Source organism: Engystomops pustulosus, chromosome 7 (assembly GCF_040894005.1).
Source record: "Engystomops pustulosus chromosome 7, aEngPut4.maternal, whole genome shotgun sequence".
Lineage (NCBI taxonomy): Eukaryota > Metazoa > Chordata > Amphibia > Anura > Leptodactylidae > Engystomops > Engystomops pustulosus.
In genome coordinates, this window is record NC_092417.1 from 143354516 (window position 1) to 143374740 (window position 20225).

General features: G+C 42.9%; 1 protein-coding gene across 1 annotated transcript; it reads right to left on the minus strand.

The window, feature by feature from the left end:
• Nucleotides 1-494: 494 nt before the first annotated feature.
• On the minus strand, nt 495-19551 carry LOC140070953 (cathepsin D-like). The gene is made up of 9 exons (XM_072118085.1): nt 19387-19551; nt 16429-16579; nt 10626-10749; nt 9846-9964; nt 7626-7825; nt 7188-7310; nt 1901-2045; nt 1699-1797; nt 495-1616 (listed from the first exon to the last, which is right to left on the minus strand). The coding sequence occupies exons 1-9, from the start codon at nt 19455-19457 to the stop codon at nt 1455-1457; spliced, it is 1194 nt and encodes a 397-aa protein (XP_071974186.1). The 5' UTR covers nt 19458-19551; the 3' UTR covers nt 495-1454.
• Nucleotides 19552-20225: the final 674 nt, after the last annotated feature.

Sequence of the window (20225 nt, forward strand, 5' to 3'; positions counted from 1 at the left end):
AGTGGGTGGACTTTACAACCTACAAGTATTATTAGGTGAAGAGCTCCTTTAGGTGGACATGATTAGGAAGTTCATTTTTTAGTGTAGGGGGTCACATTGAGGGGAAATTAGTGGTACAGGTATTGGTGGATAAGGTGGATTGCATACTAAGTGGGTGGCACAATGGGGGGGGGGGGGGAAAACAGTTATTGTCAGGTTCACTATAAACTAGAAAGCGTGCAGAAGCCGGAGTGAGCGAGTTAAGTCATCAGGTGGGATGGGGTGGGGGGTGGGAGTGTCTGGCTTTGTCTGTGGAGGGCGAGCCTTGTATTGCAGCAGGACAGCGATTTAAATTATAAGTCCCACCCTCCACAGGGCATACAGCAGGTGACGGCGAGACCTGTAACTTTCGGGGGGAGCAAATTAAATTTTAAAGATGAGGCCCTCCAGTGACAAAGCGTATAACTGAGGTGCAGAAGACAACCAGAGAGGAAAATTAAGAAAAAAATAAAAAATTTCCACAAAGAAATATTTTATTCCTGAGATGTACAATTGACAAACAATTACTATTTTGAGTAAAGCATTACATTTTTTTTTCAGCATTTCTGTTTTTAAGCAAGAGAATCAGTGTTTATTTCATCTAGAATTATTATTTGCCTAGATTATCTAACTCCAAAAAACTCGTTACAAAACACAACAAGAATGGTGTGGAATGAGATTATATCATTTGATCCAAATACCCTGTAGACCTTGAATGCAGATAGTCATCAAAATGAGAATGTTATTGGTCAGACTGACACCCATCAGTATTTTATGAGGGTCTGTGGCTTCTTCATTTACCAGGGAGAGTTCTTCTAAATAACCCCTATAAGTGCCACTTAAATTTATTCAGAACCATAAAATATGCTGCATGTATCCTATAAATTATTACCTTTTGACATTCGGACAAATTGGATGAGCAGTGACTTTGTGGACAATACAACATGAGGGGCAGGAAGACCATGTTCACACCAAGAAGAATAGAGGTTGTGAAGTTTCACTGTACAGATTTCTTAATATTAGCATCCATTGCAGATTACGACCACACTATGTGCATTTCACCCACTTCAAGTTAAAATATAGAACAACCCCCCCCCCCCCCCGAAAACAAAAAAAAAAACCACCCCATTAATTTCCTGCAAAAACGTGACAGAGTATTTGTCAAGCTGAATTGGTTATATAAAAATTTTCCAAAAAAAAAAAAAAAAACCAAGATGAAGAGATCATTGTAAAGCTCAATGAGGAGTAGCACTAGTGGACCATTCAGTATGGTAAATAACGGAAGTACCCCGCCATAGTGCCGGAGACCACAGGGACAGCATGTACTTTGATGGAGGGGTCATGCAAAAGGGGTCACTGAGTAATAAGAGGATAGCTCAATCCAAAACTAAACAGGGAGAGTGGTGGCTGGGGTGCTCTGGTCGGAGTAGATGAAATCACTTCGCTTTCGCAAATCCAACACGATCGCTCGCACGATCAAAGACAGTATAATATTGCCCAATGAAAACGTCTCCGATGATCCAAAGAGGTCCGGCTGGAGGAGGAATGTCAAGCCCCATAAAGCCGCTAAGGCAAACTGTACGACCAAATTGAGTCACCTAATGGAAAAAAAAAAAAATAAGTGAAGCCAATGTCCAATTTCACTAGGGTTTAGGCCAACGTGTACCTAAATAAACTCACCTTCAGAATATACTGTTCTCCGGTCAGGCTATAGTCTACTCCTCCAAGCCTGAAGTGAACAACAGGCAGTGATGGGACCTTGTCACACAACACCATGTACTACAAAAGACAGAAGAGTCATCCATAGGGTCATCACACCGCACAATCCTCATCACATGTGCACATCATACACTACACAATGCTTCATGTGATCAGACCTTACCTCTCCATGGATCAGTGGGATGGCTCCAATAGCTTTCTGCAGAGCAGTTATTTCTGCCACCGGGCCGGTGATCAGCGACGTCCCCGTGTCCACAATGGCCTCACAGCCATCTTTACAGAGGGTCAGCTGGTCCCCAACCCCTAATCTGCAAAGGGGGAGACATTTATACAGCATAGATTTGTAATCTCAAACAAATTCACAAAATTATTATAGAGTCAGGTTGTGGCACAGCACCAACGGAAGAGACATGTTGTCCAGAATTTGGTAGGTCTTTAACAGCCATACTGCTATATACAACCTAACCCCAGGCAGATCGGCCACTGATGTCAATACACATCCCAAGTCAAAACGGCTATATTATATATAAAGGTTTTAAATTGTGGTATCCAGGCACAGGTCTGGTGTCCTTTTAAAGAGATTCCCCCTCCCCCCCCCCCCCCCCACGATTAAGTTTCTAGGTGACACAGAACCAACTGTTAAAGAGGACCTGTCACCTAGTGCTTGATCAAACGCTGCAGTGTTATAGTGATAGCGTTACCGGAAACCTCCGGTAACGCTATTAAACACTGCGGCGGGGTACAGTGTAATCATCGGACAGCTTGCAAAGCTGTCCGATGTATTCATGAGGGGGCGGTCCGAGGCGCTGCCTCTTCCCCGGACCGCCCCACTAGCTCCATAGGCCGGCAGTGACTGCCACGTGCTAGGCGGCAGTCACCGTCCCTAGCCACACCTCAACCCCGCCCCCTCATGAATACGTCGGACAGCTTTGCGAGCTGTCCGACAATTACATCCTACCCCGCCGCAGTGTTTGATAGCGTAATGCTATCACTAATACTGGGACGTTTGATCGAGCACTAGGAGCTGCTTACTTTAGTAAGCAGCTCCTAGTGCCGATAAATTGGGTGACAGGTCCTCTTTAAAGTTGCTGTCAGAAGTGTGATTTATTTATATACAGCTAGATTTTTACCAACAGTGGATCTCTCAAGTTCTATATAGGAGGCTTTTGACCTGGCATAGAATTGCACCCTGGCCTGCACAATGAATTGGGACCAAATCACAGCTTTTACACCCGTTTTCAGGTGTTCAAGCTGTGATAAATTAAGGGCATCACTGTGGCTTAGTGGTTAGCACTACAACCTTACAGTGCTGGGGACCGGAGTTGAAGTCCCAGTGTCAACATCTGCAAAGGGTTTGTATGTTCTCTGCGTGGGTTTCCTCCCACACTCCAAAACATACTGGTAGGTTGATTAGACTGAGCCCCATGGGGACAGACTGATTTGGCAAGCTCTGTGCAGCGCCGATTAATCGGTGTGCGCTATATAAATAAAGGAATTATAAATTCACCCTATAGGAATGTGAAGTGTGACCCTCTCCAGCCTAAAAGCAGAAGAAAGAATGATCTGCAGAGAGATGGAGCTGGCAGTTTACAGTAGTACATGCACCCTCTGCATGTGTAGCTTAACCTGGAGAAAAGCAATTGATTGAGGCCATGCAAATTTTTAAAATCTTTAGGCAAGTTTTACTGCTCATTACCAAAAAGTATAATTTCACTTAATCTTCGTAATTTATCTGCCAATTCTTTCTAAAAACAAAAAACACCCATGCAATTAAAGGAAACCTACCATCTCAGATCTACCTATTAAGGTAGATCCGGTGGTAGGTTCAGGTAATAAATGCCACTATAGCACTTTTTAGGGCCAATCCTTTAGAGGCCTTTTAAGTTTGAAAACTTTTTATTTCCCCCAATATGCAAATTTGTGAAAGAGGCTCCTGGGGCGTGGAGTAGCCGGAGTTGTGGTTACATGGCGCGGCTACTCCACGCACCAGTAGCCTCTTGATCCTTCAACCATATCATCTGCAGCATCTGTTGTCTATGCAGAGCACAGACGAGTGTGCACAGCTACCAGGGGCTGCACGCTGAAGACGACATAGTAGGAGGATCGAAAAAGGCTACTGGTGCATGGAGTAGCCAGGTCGTGTAGCCTCAGCTGCTGCTACTACTCCACGCCCCAGTAGCCCCTTTCACAAATTCACATTAGGGCAATAAAACGTTTCCAAACTTAGCGGCCACTAAAGGATTAGCCCTAAAAAGGGCTACGATGGCATTTATTAGCTGAACCAGTTTACATATCAAAGAAGTGCAGAACAGAACTGCAAATGTATGACCTGGACATTCAGTTACCAATCACCCCCATGATATATTTTACACTATGTTTCAGCTTAAAGAATAACTAAAGTTTTTTCCCCTCAAATCAATAGATCTTGGGGTGCAAAATGCTCATGTGACAGTATGTAGCAGTATGTAGCAGTGAGGTAGAAGATCTCCCCTGTTCCCCTTCAGTCCATCCACTCCCAACTGATTCTGCATAACTTTCTCTGTCTCTTTGCACCTGGTGCTCCCTTTCCCCACCTTGTCATCAGCAGTATCAGCTGTGCAAATAACCTATTAATCCTTAGTGCTCGCACAGCACAGGCTATAGACTTCATGTAACTTGTTTACTTATGATTTCTACCACTTACCAAATGTTCCCGTCTCCTCCATGTGATGCAAGCTGCTAGACCGGTCACCATATACATCCTGTATGTGCACTGTGCAGTGTACTGGATTTACAAGTGGGAATCTAAATGGATTTAATGCTAAATTACTTAAAGGGAACACAAGGTATCATGGGATCTGTGGGCATGCTAGTTGGCCTCAGATTGAGGGCATAGACTGAGACATTAGTCTCTGCCCACTTCAGCTCTGGTGAGAGATTTTTGTCAAAACACTTTCAGAACAGAAAATGCCATACCTTTGGAAAGGAAAGGGTGAGCAGTACAAAGTAGGCATCGTTTTGCTGGTTTTTAAAGGGGAAAATTAATTTGGTAAAATTATAACTTTACAGCTACACTTTAAAATACAGTGTAAATGTTTGTTGCACTCTAGTCTTTCCTGTGTGGTCCCTTACTTCACAGTCCTCTCCATTTCTGTAAATTGCTTCATGTGCAGCACCCCCACCCCTTCCGTGGTTTGAGGATCATTATTAGCAAGTTAAGTCAAACAAGTCAAGTTTCACGATGCAGAGATAAAAGCAGATTTAAACTAAACCTGTAAAGCCTGACAAACTATGGTAGAAGACCAAAACATCTGTTTCTCATATGGCTTTATTTACCTCACATTCTTGTGAGACAGATTGCCTGGATGATTACTACATTTTCTTGGAAAAAACGAAAAAAAAAAAAAAAAACACCTCAGGTATGGCGGAACATGACTGGTTGGTCCGTGAATAAACAGACTGGCCAGGTTTTATGAACCTACCACAATGTGGAGGAAGGGCTACAAGCAGTTCTTTTAGCCTAGTCATATACAATGCATGGAGTCCTTTCTTCCCTGCAAGCAGCAGCGCAGATACTGTGATCATGAGAGATATATATCAATCAAACATGCAGAGCCCCCTCTTCTGCACTGTGGTTGGTCCGTGAAATCCTGCCATGAACTAGGCTTTTTTTCCGGACTGACCACGATTGTGTGCCTTTGGGCAGATTCGCATTGGTTTGTGTGTTGTGCCTTTGTTCGTTCCGACAAGTTTCAAGATTTTTTTCCACAGACAACGGATCAGTGAAAAAAAATAGCCCACGTAAAAACACCCATAAAACACAAATGGTCAGTAAGGAATCTGAAAGTCACTGAAGCGTGGACATGGAAAAATATCAACGCCAGTGTGAAAGAGCGTCATGGTTGGTCTGGACACCTCACAAAGTGTGCAGGTCTTCTCCGCATCTCCTGCACAGTGTGTCAACTTCTACGGCTACTCTGTGTACAATGTTAGGGCTTATTCACACGGCCGTTATGAGGGCTGTGGTCTGGTTGCATGATTTAGGACCAGATCTCGGCCCCTATAGATTTCTATGGCTCACAGTGATGGTGCAGATTTGTGGCATGGACGCTCATCTACCTATTGAGGGAGGAGGGGTGAAGAGGAATCCAGTCCAGGCAAGAACCTGGCCGTCTGAATGTATCCTTAGAGATGGAGATTGCAGGAACACTACGCGCAGTACAGGCAGTCCCCAACCGACATACAAGATAAGAACAAACCTAAGTTGACTTTGTATGCAAGTTGGAATGAGTACATTTTTTTTAAAGTCCTCCCCATATCACCTAAAATTAGCAGCCAGTGAGGCACTATATCTTAATTACAGACAGTTTAATTATATTCAAATTAGCTTTCCTAACTCCTTCTAGTGGCTTTGACTCTCTGGCAGTGAACCACGCCCCATTATTCTGACTGACACCTGTCTCTTCAAATCACTGCCCTGCTTCCTTTTTAGCTTAAAGAAGGGTGCCAGTTGGTTATTAGGGCTTTATAGGAACATGGCACTGGTTGTATATGAGAAAACTTGGTGACAGGTTCCTTTTAAGTCAGGAATTGCCTATATTATCTAGTTATTATCTATGGGTTACTTGTGAAATTGGTTAATGACCAGTGGCACTCACCTGGGTTCCATTCACGGTCTCAAATATCTTTTTAATAACCTGTTAGAGTCTCATACAAGATATGTGGCACAATAGAGATGAAGTACACTCAGAAAATGCAACATCTCTACACTACTGCACAGATCCCTTGAAGTAATGCAGACACGAGTATTGTGGATGTTCAGGGGTTAAAACTGTAAAGGTTTCTTAGACGGTTAGATAAGTCACTTCCTTATTTATGGCCTGCGGGTCAGTGACTCATGTAAAAGTCTTGTGACATCTTAAGGGCTGGTCTAATTTATTCTGACTATTGTGAACCTTATCCCACCACTGCTCAGAATAAGTCGTGTGTGCAAATCCACCCTTGGGTCACTGGTGGTGCTGGGGACAGTTTCCACCAAAAATCAGGTGTCAAAATACCCTTTGAATAGAATGCAGTTATCTTGTAAAGATCACTGACAGTCACTGGGTTACACACAGGATCAGTTCTGTAGGTCTATTCCTCTGAAGTTACACTTGCATAATATACCAGATCCGACTTGCATGCACAGTATTATTTTTGCCTGTGATGATCATATTTTCATCAAGAGACCCTTCTTGTTCCAATCACAAGCCAATATTAACAAAGTATAGAGTGTGATAATGATTATGATCATCATGCCAGGGGTTAAAGTTCAGAAAATGACCGATACTGAGAGAGCTTCTTCATATTTCCCTGTGAGCAGAGAGGTTAGTTTATACCTGGGAGGGGGAAGGGGGTCGTCTACAAGTTTGGTGTTAAGTTGCAGAACGCCTGTACAATGCTTTACAGGATGATCACTTTCCGTTACTTACTGGTCCATATGGATCTGCCAGTATGCCTTACGGGTCACGTTTAAGTAGTTGAAGTCTCCAGTGTAGTATGAAGGGTCGGTGCCTCCAAGTAAAAGTTCTCCTCCTGGCTCAGATTCTGGGTTCCTATCAAAAGGACAAAGTATTTGGATACAGTGAGGATATCGGAAAAACAAAAATGTTGCAAAACCCGCAAAAGACCAATTTGAAATCAGTTTGGAAACATAGCTTTTCAAGGATCCTCATGAACTAGTGAACTTCGAAAGATGGTTTGTGACCGATCTGTTAACAAAGTAGGTCTAAACTGTCGGTAAAAATAACATCCGTGGACACTGATCTATTAAATGATAGGTCAATCGTGGTATATATGTGCTCAGAGCAGAAATTAAGAAACCTAAAAGTCTTGATTTTTCAGTCATTTTATCCATCAAAGATTTGTACCTGTTCAAATAGAAGGAGAACACGTTGTTATCCACAAGTTTCTGATCCATGATGTCATCAAACACAGTAGGTGCTCCATCCACAGAAATCCGGGGATAGGCCATGCCTAAAATGCCATCAAACTTTGCTGCCACAAATACGATGCCAGGCTGTTTTATAGCTTCTGCAAAAAGCTGCCCCTTTACTGCAATGGTTCCTATCTGAAATAGAAGATGAGAATTAATAATTAACAGGGTATTCTCATGCCACAGGTAAGCCATGAATGTATGAAAGCTGCATATGTACGACCACCTGTCTATGCACTCAGCTTAGGACACATGCATCAGAGGTAGGACATATCAATCATGAGCCAAAGGTTAAGTAGCCAAAGTGAGCCTCTAGGTCATGGGCTTTTAAAGAAGTCTTCTCTGTCACTTAAAATCTTTAACCCCTTAAGGACATAGCCCTAATCATTTACATTTCCCACTTTCCAAAGTCCATAATTTTTTTTTTTAATTTTCTGTGTACACAGCTGTATGAGGGGTTGTTTTCTGTGTGACACATTGTAATTCCTAGTGGTATTTAAAGAAATCTACCATTTGTTTTCATGCATTGTGAACCAAACATATCTTGAGAATAGTTTAGCTACATGGATGCAGAAACATTTCTGGTTTAATCCATGACCCCAATGGTTTTGCTGAGAAAACAAAATGATGCTCTGTCGCTTCTGTGGCTGCTCCGGTGCTTCTCCTCTTACCCCAGTTATGCAATCCCCAATTATCAGTGTGTTGTCCCTGACAGGCAGAAGTGATCAATTGCTGCACCATCCCCCAGCTGCTGTGTATGAGTTATCCAGCTCAGGTTGAATAGTCCTGTCTGGACAGTTCAGGAAGCTCTGTGTAATGTGTTTATGAATGGCAGCCAGCATGCAACCCAGCTTTCCCCAGGTGCTGAATTTTATAATTTTGAGCAAAACCACTTGATCAGGTATCAAGGTTTGTTTGAAAAACAAATGGTAGATTTCTTTTAATATTCCAAACTGTGTACTGGGAAACTGCATTAAATTTCATTTGCACACTTTTCTTTTGGGCCTTGTTTTTATGACTTTCTTTGTGTGCACCAAAGGACACCTCCCCTTTATCCTTTGGGCCAGTAGGATCATGAAATAAAAATATATGTTTTACCAGGGAGAAAAAAAAAAAAAAAAAAAAAAAAAAAAAGTAAATCTTGTGTCCAAAAAGGTTTTTTTTTTTTTTTTTTTTTTTTTATTTTGCCCTATTCTGAGGCCACTAAATTTCATACTTTGGTGTACAGGGCTGCACAATGCATAATTTTTTTGTTGGTTTAAGACTTATATAAAAAAAAAATTTAAAGGCAGGGGGTAGATTTGAACTTTAGGTTTTTGTTTAAAATATATCCCTCCACACTCATTTAAAAAAAGTTTACTGTATATTTAGATTCCCTAGGGTACCTGAACCCTAAGGATCTGATCGAACCCAACATATACTGCAATACTTCTGCTTCTGGCAGCTTTGCTAGCAGGGTCATTTAAATGGTTAAACAATCAATGAGATGAGATTTTGGTTTTTATGAGTTTAGAGGAATAGATGCAGGTACTGTATATACGCGTGTATAAGCCAAGTTTTTCAGCACAAAAAATGTGCTGAAAAACCTCACCTCGGCTTATACACGGGACAAGTAAAAAATAAAAAAAACTTAATACTCACCCTCCGGTGTCCGGATCGTTGGTGCGGGCCCCAATCTTCAGCGTGGTGCCAGGCGGCGGCTCCTCTTTCTTCTGCAGCGTCCATGCGATCTGCCGGCGGGCGCACAATAAGATGCAGCGGTGTCATAGTGCATGGATGCGATCTGCTGGCTACAGAAGAAAGAGGAGCCGCCGCCTGGTACCGCGACGTGGATCGGGAGCCTCACCAACGATCCGGACACCGGTGGGTGAGTATTAAGTTTTATTTTTTATACGCTTGGCAGGGGGCAGGCTGTATACCACAACCTCTGCTTATATTCCACCCTCGGCTTATACTCGAGTCAATAGGTTTTCCCAGTATTTGGTGGCAAAATTAAGGGTCTCGTCTTATACTCGGGTCGGCTTATACTCGAGTATATACCAAATTCCAGGACAATTGAAGAAACATTAGATTCCAACCAGTTTGATCACAAAGGGGAACTTTGTGATCAAATTTGATTTCACTCTTCACTAATCCCAGACCAATTTCATCTTACCGATACAGTGTCCTGGCTGATGTATCCAGAAAGGCTTCCGCTGCCGTACTGAATGGCAAATTCTGTACCATTTTTAACATAAGTGGAGGATTTGGAGCAGTCATACTTGTGGTGCACCACTGTTAGAAGAGGAGACAGTAAAATTATTATTAAAAACAAAAAAAACCTAAAAATTACGTGCCAATTAGATGAAATACAGAATGGTAGCAGCACACTGTCAGTATTTGATCAGTATTTTGCAGCGGTATTTCTAAGCCAAATTTTTTTTGGATGATCCAAAACATAAAACGGATACAGATCATACTTTTTCTATATGTAGGTTTCACTCCCGCTTTTGGCATACAAATACTGATCAAATCCCAGTTGTGCACAGCTTCCCTTAAAGGGTTGCCCAAGGCTACAGAAACATGTGTGCCAAAATCCATCTATGCATCAATGGAGCAGAGCTCCAATACTAGAGACAGCTCGTAGAGCGGCCTTGTGACATTTCTGGAAGAGATATGCCAAGCTTGTACAGAATAAAGATATTTTTCGCCTGTCCAAAAGATGAGGGATACATTTCTAATCCTAGGGCAGCACAACGCTGAGAGCTCCAGCCACTGGCAGAATTGGGGGCAGCAATATTGATCTCCGAGACTACATTAAAAAAAAAAAAAAAAAAAAATCTTTCAGCACTTCATTTATCGGTTTCTACTCCACAGAGGGGTAGACAGATGTATATTGTTATATTTTTCCACATAAAACACATCAAAGAAGGAAAAAAATAAAAAGCAAACTCACTGCAGGCAATGTCCAACAAGGAGCAGTGGACCGATGGCACCCAAAGGTTGGAAGAACCAGTGTCGAACACAACCATGAAGGGTTGTGGTGGAGTCCCGATGCCAATTTCACCATAATACTGGGCCTGACATGAAAGAGGAGGGTAAAATCATTGCAGAAAAGAAGAGACATCAGGCAGTGTGTGTATATACACATCAAAGGCTAAGTTCACACTACCGTTCCTTCTCTCTTTTCAAGAAGTGAAGAACAGAGGCTTAACAGATCAGTTAAAAATCCTATTGACAGCAATGTAAATTTTATGTCATCCGTTATGGTCTGTTTGGCAGGGATCCGTTAGGTTTTTTTTTTTTTTTTTTCTTCAAAATTAGGAAAGGTATTGTAGCTTCCATTTTTTCCGGTCCCAAAAACAAAAACACACACTTATATTGATGTCAATGGGATTTTTAATTGATATGTTAAACCTTCGTTCTTTAAATTTTGTAACGGAGGGAAGTAACAGTAGTGTGTGGCACAGCTGCAATAATGAACAAGACAGCATAAAGGATAGAGCTATAGAGGCTCAGCAAGAGAGATTTACAAGGATAACACAATTCTAAGAAATATTTCCTGGAGAACATGTAAAGTGGACACTATTGTAGGTCCTAGAAATTTTTGCATGAAGACGGTGGAGTCTCGTTTCATTAAGTGCCTGCTCATTGCGCACACTGAGGGAGGGGGGGGGGGGATTAGTATATGGCAGTGATGGTGAACCTTTTGGAGACAGAGTGCCCAAACTACAACCAAAATCCTTATTTACCGTGAAGTGCCAACGTGGCATTTTAAGCAGTAACTTATTGCTTTGTGTTCTTCCACATCTTTCAATTGTATCGGCTGCCTAATGCCACTAATACAGTTGAAAGAAAGAGGGCAAATAGCTTCTCTCCAGGGTCTCTCTGTACAGGAAGAATGGTGGGTCCAGCAGGAGGACCTCCAAAGATAATGCAGTTCTGTCAACACCTTCTCACTTTTCCCGCAGATCCTAACAGCCAATAAAGTGTTACTTTAAAATAGCGCTGAGAGCAGCATCTCATAAGTTGCCTGCGACTGCAGAAAGATTTGATCCTGTTTGGTGAACTCTGTCTTTGGATGATAGCCTGAGTGCCAGCAGAAAGGGCTCTGAGTGCCACCTCTGGCACCCGTGCCATAGGTTCGCCACCACTGGTATATAGCATCAAATCTCAGAGCCATCTATGGGTGCCCACACAAATGGATAATCCCCTGCGTAATACATTAACAGAGTGGTGTATGAGATTTATGGACATTTCATACACAAATTGCAGTCTTTGGCATCTGTGCACTGCATATTTCTAACCTGTAGCATGTCCTTTAGCGGATGCAGGTACAAAATCAGCTCATGAAAACACCATTATTGCTGGTTGCGGATACTTGTGAAATGACCATTGGGAAAAGTTCCACAACTATTACTATAAGAGCGCTGAAAGCCTGAGTGTCCTGCGGGCTCAGTCAAGCTGCTCTACCCTTTGTCCATGGACTTTCCACACAGATTTTGGTGCGGAAAACCTACAGCATAATACCGAAGCGGTGAAAGCGTCAAACCCTGAGATAAGTGTAGCTGATGGCCACGCCTGTCCATTCTGTGCCATTCCTCTTTATGGAGCCGGTAGCTCTCAGTAACCTGTCAGCTCCATAGAGATGAATGGCACAGAACGGACATGTGTGGTCGTCTGCTCCACTCATCCTGGTGAGCGACAAAGGGTTTGACGAAGGTACTTCGGACCCCTTCAAACCCCCAACCTTCTCGTGATTTGAGGGAGTTTCATAACCAAGACCCACACCGATCAGCAAGTTACTTACTTGGTGGGAAAACCTTTAGAAAAATTGTGAGTTTGGGTGCACATAGCCCCAACTCATTGATTTCTTGCACACTATAAAACATACATAAGCTCACTCTGCTCGATATGCTTCATCAGGTCAGGCCGCATTTGTACAACCATAAGGGGGACGTAAGCTTGCGGCTGTACATATGTATCCCCCCCCCCCATAGACAGCAATGGCCACACGGAGCGATATGGTGCCACACCGCTCCATACACGGGGAAAAGATAGGATAGGTCATCTTTTCCAGTATGCGCTGCACATACCCTATTAGGGTAGATCTGATGGTAGGTTCCCAGTAGTATTTTAAACCATGCACTATACCTCCCTACCTAAGCGTGGCCAAGTCATATCTGGCGTGCTGCTGGCATCCAGAGCTCTGTGCTACTGGGCGACTGGGGCGTGGAGTAGTCTTTGCTCCCGCTCCCCAGAGAGGCTACTCCCCGCCCCAGTCGCCTCTCTGGAAATTTAGATTAGATAAACTGCAGGTTAGGAAGTGTTATAGGATTGGGGAATTATAGTGTAGGGTCTAGGCCAGTGATGGCAAACCTTTTAGACACAGTGCCCAAACTACATCCAAAACCCTCATATTTTTCGCAAAGTGCCGATGCGACAATTTAAACAGTAACTTATTACTCCCTGCTCTGTCACATGTTTAAATTGTATAGGCACCCAAGGACACCAATACAGTAGAAAGAAGGAGAAAAACCTTTGGTTATCATTGAAGCTTCCTTCTAGGGTCCTGGGCTGCCAGGGACTGCAAAAGGCCTTGAGTCATGTCTGGTAAACTCTCCGGTGGGGTGATGGTGCAGGTGCCCACGGACAGGGCTCTGAGTGCCACCTCGGGCACCCGTGCCATAGGTTCACCACCACTGGTCTAGGCCATCACTGTGAACCTACCATCCTTAATAGGTAGATTTCCTTTAAGTTGTATGTATGCTGGGAACAAGTTTTACACAACTGGTTAAACCAACACCGGGACAGAAGGAGCGGTAGGAAAAAAAAAAAAAAAAAAAATCAAGATCTTGCAAGAAAGGAAATGGACACATACTGCAAATAGACAAGTAATAGACTAAGCTCTTGTGAGCAGGGTTCTCACTCCTATTGTTCCATATGACTCTTTGAAATGTAATATCATATTTGTATATGTCCGCTATGATTTTTAAAGCGCTACAGAATATGATGATGCTATATAAAGATTATTATTATAATATGGAACCAAGAAGGGATTAGACAAAAATTCTTAAATTTTTAAAATTATGCTATGATTTCTATTTTCTCCAGATATTACTTTGCCTTCAGCAAGTGTATCATAAGCATATTAGGAGCTAGATGGCCTGGAAGCCAGAACGACACGATACAGTAATCTGCCAGAGAGATCTCTGCTGCTGCAGATGTATTTAGTGATCTATTGTTCTGATAACATGTGACTGCTGGCTCCAACAGGAAACAATAAAAAAAGCAAACTATGTTATTGTACTAGAGCCAGAGTAGCCTCTTCCATACTAGTAGGACCTGAAAGGCTTATTGTGTATGATGTGTGAGGGAAATGCACTAGGGCCATTTCTTCCTGCTAGCTGCTATAACTATAGCAGTTTAAAGGACAAAATAGCCTATAGAAGACGGATACCACTATAAGGCATCCATCTCCGGGCTCCATTAAACATAAAGGGGATATATCAAGAGTATGAGGTTCCAATTACCCATGGAAACCAATTATGATAAATTGGCATCAGATTTATCACGGCTTCTCAGACAGTTTTCTGGTGTAGAAGCAGTGCCAGAATTGCAAATTCACCTACACACCAAGTGAGGCAGCATAGAGGGGTTCTGTGGAGTGGGCAACCATGGGGCATTGCAGCTCCATGCACGCATAATTTTGAATGGCCTGCAATCGTTCAGAGGTCAGGTCAGACCGGGAGTAGTTTTGCCCAGCAGTCTTGCCACCCACCAGATACATCAAGCGGCCCAAGTCTCTTGATGTGTACCAAGGCCACCATCATATGCCAACGCAGGCGTATGATTAATCTTCCCCATACTGCTGGTGTTCCCTCAGAAACGTAGCATCAGCAAATCATTGCTTGCTTCCGCTTTCACAGAGAAGCTGATCAGGAAGACATATCTAACTTTATAAATTTATGCTCGAAGAAGTCTGGGAGTCGCATTGTGAAACAATGCAGGCACTTAAAAGAAACCTACCATTTGATTTGATGTATTATGAAGCAAACATAAAACTAGAGACTACTGTAGCTACACTGATGCAGGATCATATCTTGGTTAATCCCTGAACTGAGTAGTTTTGCTGTAAAAACAATTATCAAATTCTGGACCTTCGGAGAGCTGGGTCAGGCTGGATGCCTAGATAAACACAATGCACAGAGCTTGTAATTACAAATTGAGGTTAGTCAAGATATAACTAATCAACCTGAGCTGGATCACTCATACACATCAGATGGGGGATGGTTCAGCAATTGATTATTCTGGCTTCAGGCACAACCCAGGGATTTCATCATCCTCTACTGCAGAGAATAACAACTCACGTGCTAGGAGAAGTGCTGAACCAACCATAGAAGCAACAGAGCTTCATTATCATAATGTTATATCTGCTTCATCAGCAAAACCACTCAGCTCAGGGATTAACCAAGATATGTTCCTGCATCAGTGTAGCTACAGTCATCTCAAGGTATGTTTGCTTCATAATACATCAAATCAAGTGGTAGGTTTCCTCTAAGTGCCTGTACAGATTGTGAGAATACACTAGTGGAAAGGCTGATCGGTGCGAGTCCAACTGCAATCCAGAGATCGGGGGTCCAATTATCACTACTGGGAGAACACATGCTTAACCTGCCATAGTGAGAATAAGTGCACTCATTCTACAGATCGCTGTGGGTACTGTTTTAGTGATCAGTGGGGGTCCCGGCAGTGTAATCTTCTCCCATCATGAAGGCATGGAATAACTTGGAAACAACCCCTTTATCATTTAATACTCAAAGTGAAAATTCGCATATTTTTCACACTGGTTTTTGGCATAAAATATACGTTAAGTTATAAGTTTAGGTCCTTGTCCAAATGGCATGTCAGGGGCAAATCTTGGCGAGAGGCAGTGGAGCCTCCCAAATTCCTATCAAATTTACTATAATTGATGATAGAAAGAGGCATCAGCACTCCGCCAGCATGTGCATGAGAGAAATCCAATTCATTGAGATGCCTACACCACTTATCACTAAGGGGAATCTTCTTTCCAGCAGAAAGCTGGCCAAGAATCAATTGCATGGCGGACAGAATTGGATCGCAGAGACTATAATGAGATACTGGCAGGTTATAGCGTACGGAACATATAGATCTTCTTAGACTAATATGCTGGTCAGATTTGCACTAGAAGAAGTTGTGAATATAGTTTAAGAAATATGCAGACACTGGATATGTAATCTTTTTATGTTCCTTTTAACGGTCCTGACTATCACATTTGAATAGGATGTCAGGGGGAAGAGGATAGGAGAGGTCGGGAGAGGGGGGGGGAAATAAACTTGTCATAGAAGGAGAATCTCAAAATGTGGAAGTAAAGTCATAGGTTACCTATAAAACATTCCAGAGGTTTTCAAGTCACTCTGGGACAAGCATCTTTATTTTGACATGTCACAGGTGCATACCGTATACTGCACTTATACGGCGGTTGGATAGTAGCTGCCCTTTGCATGGGAGCAGTCGGCGCCATATACGTTTGTGTGTATGGGGTCAGATACAACCATTGAGAAATTTATGAGAAACCGCATTGAACTCCACTGTCAAATAGTCTTAGAATCCCTTCCCTTCGGGTCCCATTATATAGTTACATAATGCAATGTTAGCACAAAGGAGTGAAAGATTTTGTGTAGCAAGTGAAGAGGCGTGATGACCAATCACAGAATCACCCAGACCACCATACTCACATCTAGATAGTTGAGCAGTTTCTCTGGGGTGGGCTCTTTGGAGGAAGGAAATCCTGCGTAATATTTTTCATTTGTTCCAACCAGATTCTGTAGATCATTGTAAGCGGAGGCCATTGTATGGCGGATAGTCGGCATTTTCTTTAATGGGATTCTGCAGAGAAAACATGGATTTAGACTAAACGTAACAAAAAAAAAAAAAAAAAAACACACACACAAAGTATATTAAGGACATTAATTGTCCACGAAATCTTTATATAAGAGATTATAGATACTTCACAATATAATCTCATGAAGAAATCCCTTGTCTTTATCAGGGTATAAGAAAACCACAGAGGGGGTCTGATTCTTGGGACCACCCTCTAGAAGGAGGAGAGCTTATGTAATAATACAAACTTACTCCGGCTGCAAAGAAAATGCCTGGCTATCAAAAGTCAGCAGCGTGTCGGTGGTACCAGGACATTAGGTGTTGGGCCAATTGTTTAGCTTAGGTAGGGGTGGCTTCTGATGTTGTCCTCGGATAAAAGCTACAAAAAGGTTCTGTTTACCAGGTGTCTACTCACTTCTCAACATGGCCTTGTGTCAAGTAATCGCTACAGATAATGACTGGCCAGAAAGGAGGCCACCATCTAAGATTAACTTGCCACTAAGGGTGGCATGATGGTTGAGTGGGTAGCACTTCTGCCTTGCAGCGCTGGGGTCTTGGGTTTGAATCCAACCCTACATCTGCAAAGAGTTTGTATGTTCTCTCCGTGTTTGCGTGGGTTTCCTCTGGTTTCCTCCCACGCTCAAAACATACTGGTAGGTTGTTTAGATTGTGAGCCCCATGGGGACAGGAAACAATTTGGCAAGCTCTGTGCAGCGCTGCGTTATCTGTAGGCGCCATATAAATAATTATTTATTGCTGAAGCCCAATGAACACAATAAATATTGGCAGGTGATGGAGGTTTACACAATGGATACCATTGTAAGACATGTGTAAGAAAAAAAAACACCTATAAGGCTTAGGACGACGGAAAACGTCTGGTCAGTCCGTAAAAAAAAAGTTTGTGTGCAGGCTAAACTTCACTAACCGAATTGCAGGGCAGTGGACTCAGTTCTCACTACTATGATGCACAATAATTACAGTGGAGGCAGCAGGGACTCCATGCATCATATAGCACTGATGCTCAGAGACCTATCCTCTGCACTGTGGCAAGTCCGTAAAATCTGGCTTTTCACAACTGTTTTTTATTACCTATAGGACCATTCATTGGGGTGGGGGACATGATGTGGTGATAAATTTGCTTAAGGTTTCTAAAGATCATGAGATTTGGGGCAAATCATGAGTAGTATGGACTTGCCAATAGTTATTAAAAAAAAAAAAAAAAATCAGTTGACGCCTTTAAGACACCATCCGTCGGCACCGCTCTTAACATCCGGTGTGACGTCTTTATGTGCGTCCCTACTCAGAAGACGCGGCTGCCAGGAGAAGAAGAGGAATAGGGCCCAGTTACCATCAGCAAAGCCACTATTGCTTTCAAAGTTCTGGTAAAACACTTCTGCATGGAAGGACAGCAATGCTAGTCTTGTCCTAGTCTTAGACCAGCTTAAACTTCAGCATATCCCTTTAATTCTGAGTCATGGTGCTGCATCCACCATGATACAAGAAGCACAAGGACTAGTCCTGCCCCAGACAGTGTGACAGCGTCTCGTGACCGCTTGGCTAGATAATACTAGATGACACACAGCCTGTGCAGACACGCAGAGCGAGCAGGAAACACTTATACGCCCTCAATATCACAACACCAGAACCTGTCGGACTGTACTGACATAGCCGGCATTCCTTATAGTGAGATAGAAGCACTCCATGTGTGTACACAGCACAAACCAGGCCTACACTCCTGGAGGAGAGGTACAGAGCATACACTTCTTATAAAAGGGGTTTATTCCTAGAAGGTATTTTGAAATTAAAAGTTGAGGGTCCTGGTCCTAGAAGTTTTTGATGCATTGGTTGCAGTTATCCACTAAGACTGGTGTCTGAGCATTGTAGGGGGTCCTCGCCGTTAGAGGACAGCCATCACCCATCCACTTATTAGCCGCATCCCCTTTAAAAATCATAGTTTTACCATTGAGAACTCTCAACTTCTACAACTATCAGGAAACCTTACAAAAGAGAACCGCAAGTCCTCGCAACACAAGAGCCATCCATAGACTCCTCTATAAAGTGTGATGTACGCTGCTATCTGCAATAAAGACACCTCACATCCCAATATACAGGCACATGGAAGCCACTATACAGCTCCGCTCAGCTCAGCTCCTCCTGCTCTATAACATGCTGCCCGCAGACAGGGCACAATGTACAATCTGCTCAGCTCCTCCTGCTCTATAACATGCTGCCCGCAGACAGGGCACAATGTACAATCTGCTCAGCTCCCCCTGCTCTATAACATGCTGCCCGCAGACAGGGCACAATGTACAATCTGCTCAGCTCCCCCTACTCTATAACATGCTGCCTGAAGATGGGACACGAAACATCATAAAAAGTGCCATCAGAACAAAGGTCCTTTCTACAGTTGAAAACAATAAGACTATTATAAGAGCAATCTGGTAAGTTAAACATGTGGCCCAAACAAAAAAAAAAAAACCACACAGCAAGTGATCTCCTTCGTACCTTGAACCAAAAATCAAATTTTGCATCAAAACAGCTAGATGGATACCATAAAGATTGTCACATTTCATCACGTGACGTGAAAGTTTTTGGTGCGATTAGTTCAAATCTAAAGAGAAGCACTGAAAAACCGCATCATTTGCGTCATTAAAAAAATACCGGCTAGAAAACCGCATCTGAAAACTCAACATGACATCACTAATACTTCTCCCCCGACCAAGCCATAGAAAAGGAATCAGCTTCAGCCATAGTGAAACTACAACTACCAGTAGGCTACCCGGAGCGGCACGCTGGGAGTTCTAATCCCTCACCTGATGAGCGCGGAGCCGGGCTGTATGAGCACAGCGCACAAGAGCAGCGTCCATAGCAGCGGTGAGTCCATGGCGGCGGCCGCTAGTGATCACTACACAGCACTGCGCACTATGACAGCCACCAGCACAGACACAGCGGCCTCTTATACACACGTGACCCGTCACCTGACCCGCCCGTCACCTGACCTGACCATGTGCTTCCCGCGTGACTGTGCACGCTGGCGCCCTCCAGAGGAGGATGGACGACTCTGCGCACAGATAATGCAGAAATCAAAGGACAAAAATACCGTAAAATTAAATAAATTTACAGAAAATTACAGAGAAAGTGGCCTAAACTATAAAATAATGTGAGAAATGTCAAGATTGTAAGATGGTGGTCATTAGAGACATTTCAAGGATATAGTGTTGTTATTATTATTAATAATGTTTATTTATATAGCGTCATCAAATTCTGTAGCGCTTTACAAATCATAGGGGACATATACATATATAATATTACATTACAGAGTACAAACAGTCATATGGAACAATAGGAATGAGGAGTGTTCTTCCTGAATTTCCCTCTTTTATGTGAAATCTCCCCCAAAGTCAGGCAAATATGACTCGTCTCACCTCATTTTCACAGCCGCATGAGTCAAGTTTAGTGATTGCAGCTGTAGTGTCACTTCAAACGCCCCTTTCTTCTGTACTATAGCACCTAGAAACATACCATTGTGTCATTTTAAAGATAATAATCTCATCTTTCATATCCCATCAAGAATATGGTGAGCTACAGAACTGTACAGAAAGCTAAAAAAAAAGGGGCAGGAACTGGATTTTTACCTGGATCTTGTGTTTTC

What these genes read in the sequence shown, in the direction of transcription:
- LOC140070953 (XM_072118085.1), bottom strand. Translation starts at nt 19,457, where the DNA reads ATGGACTCACCGCTGCTATGGACGCTGCTCTTGTGCGCTGTGCTCATA. An exon ending in CTTGTTGGACATTGCCTGCA is followed by an intron (nt 9,965 to 10,625) that starts GTGAGTTTGCTT and finishes CTCTTCTAACAG; the next exon opens with TGGTGCACCACAAGTATGAC. An exon ending in TGGCAGATCCATATGGACCA is followed by an intron (nt 2,046 to 7,187) that starts GTAAGTAACGGA and finishes CCCCCTTTGCAG; the next exon opens with ATTAGGGGTTGGGGACCAGC.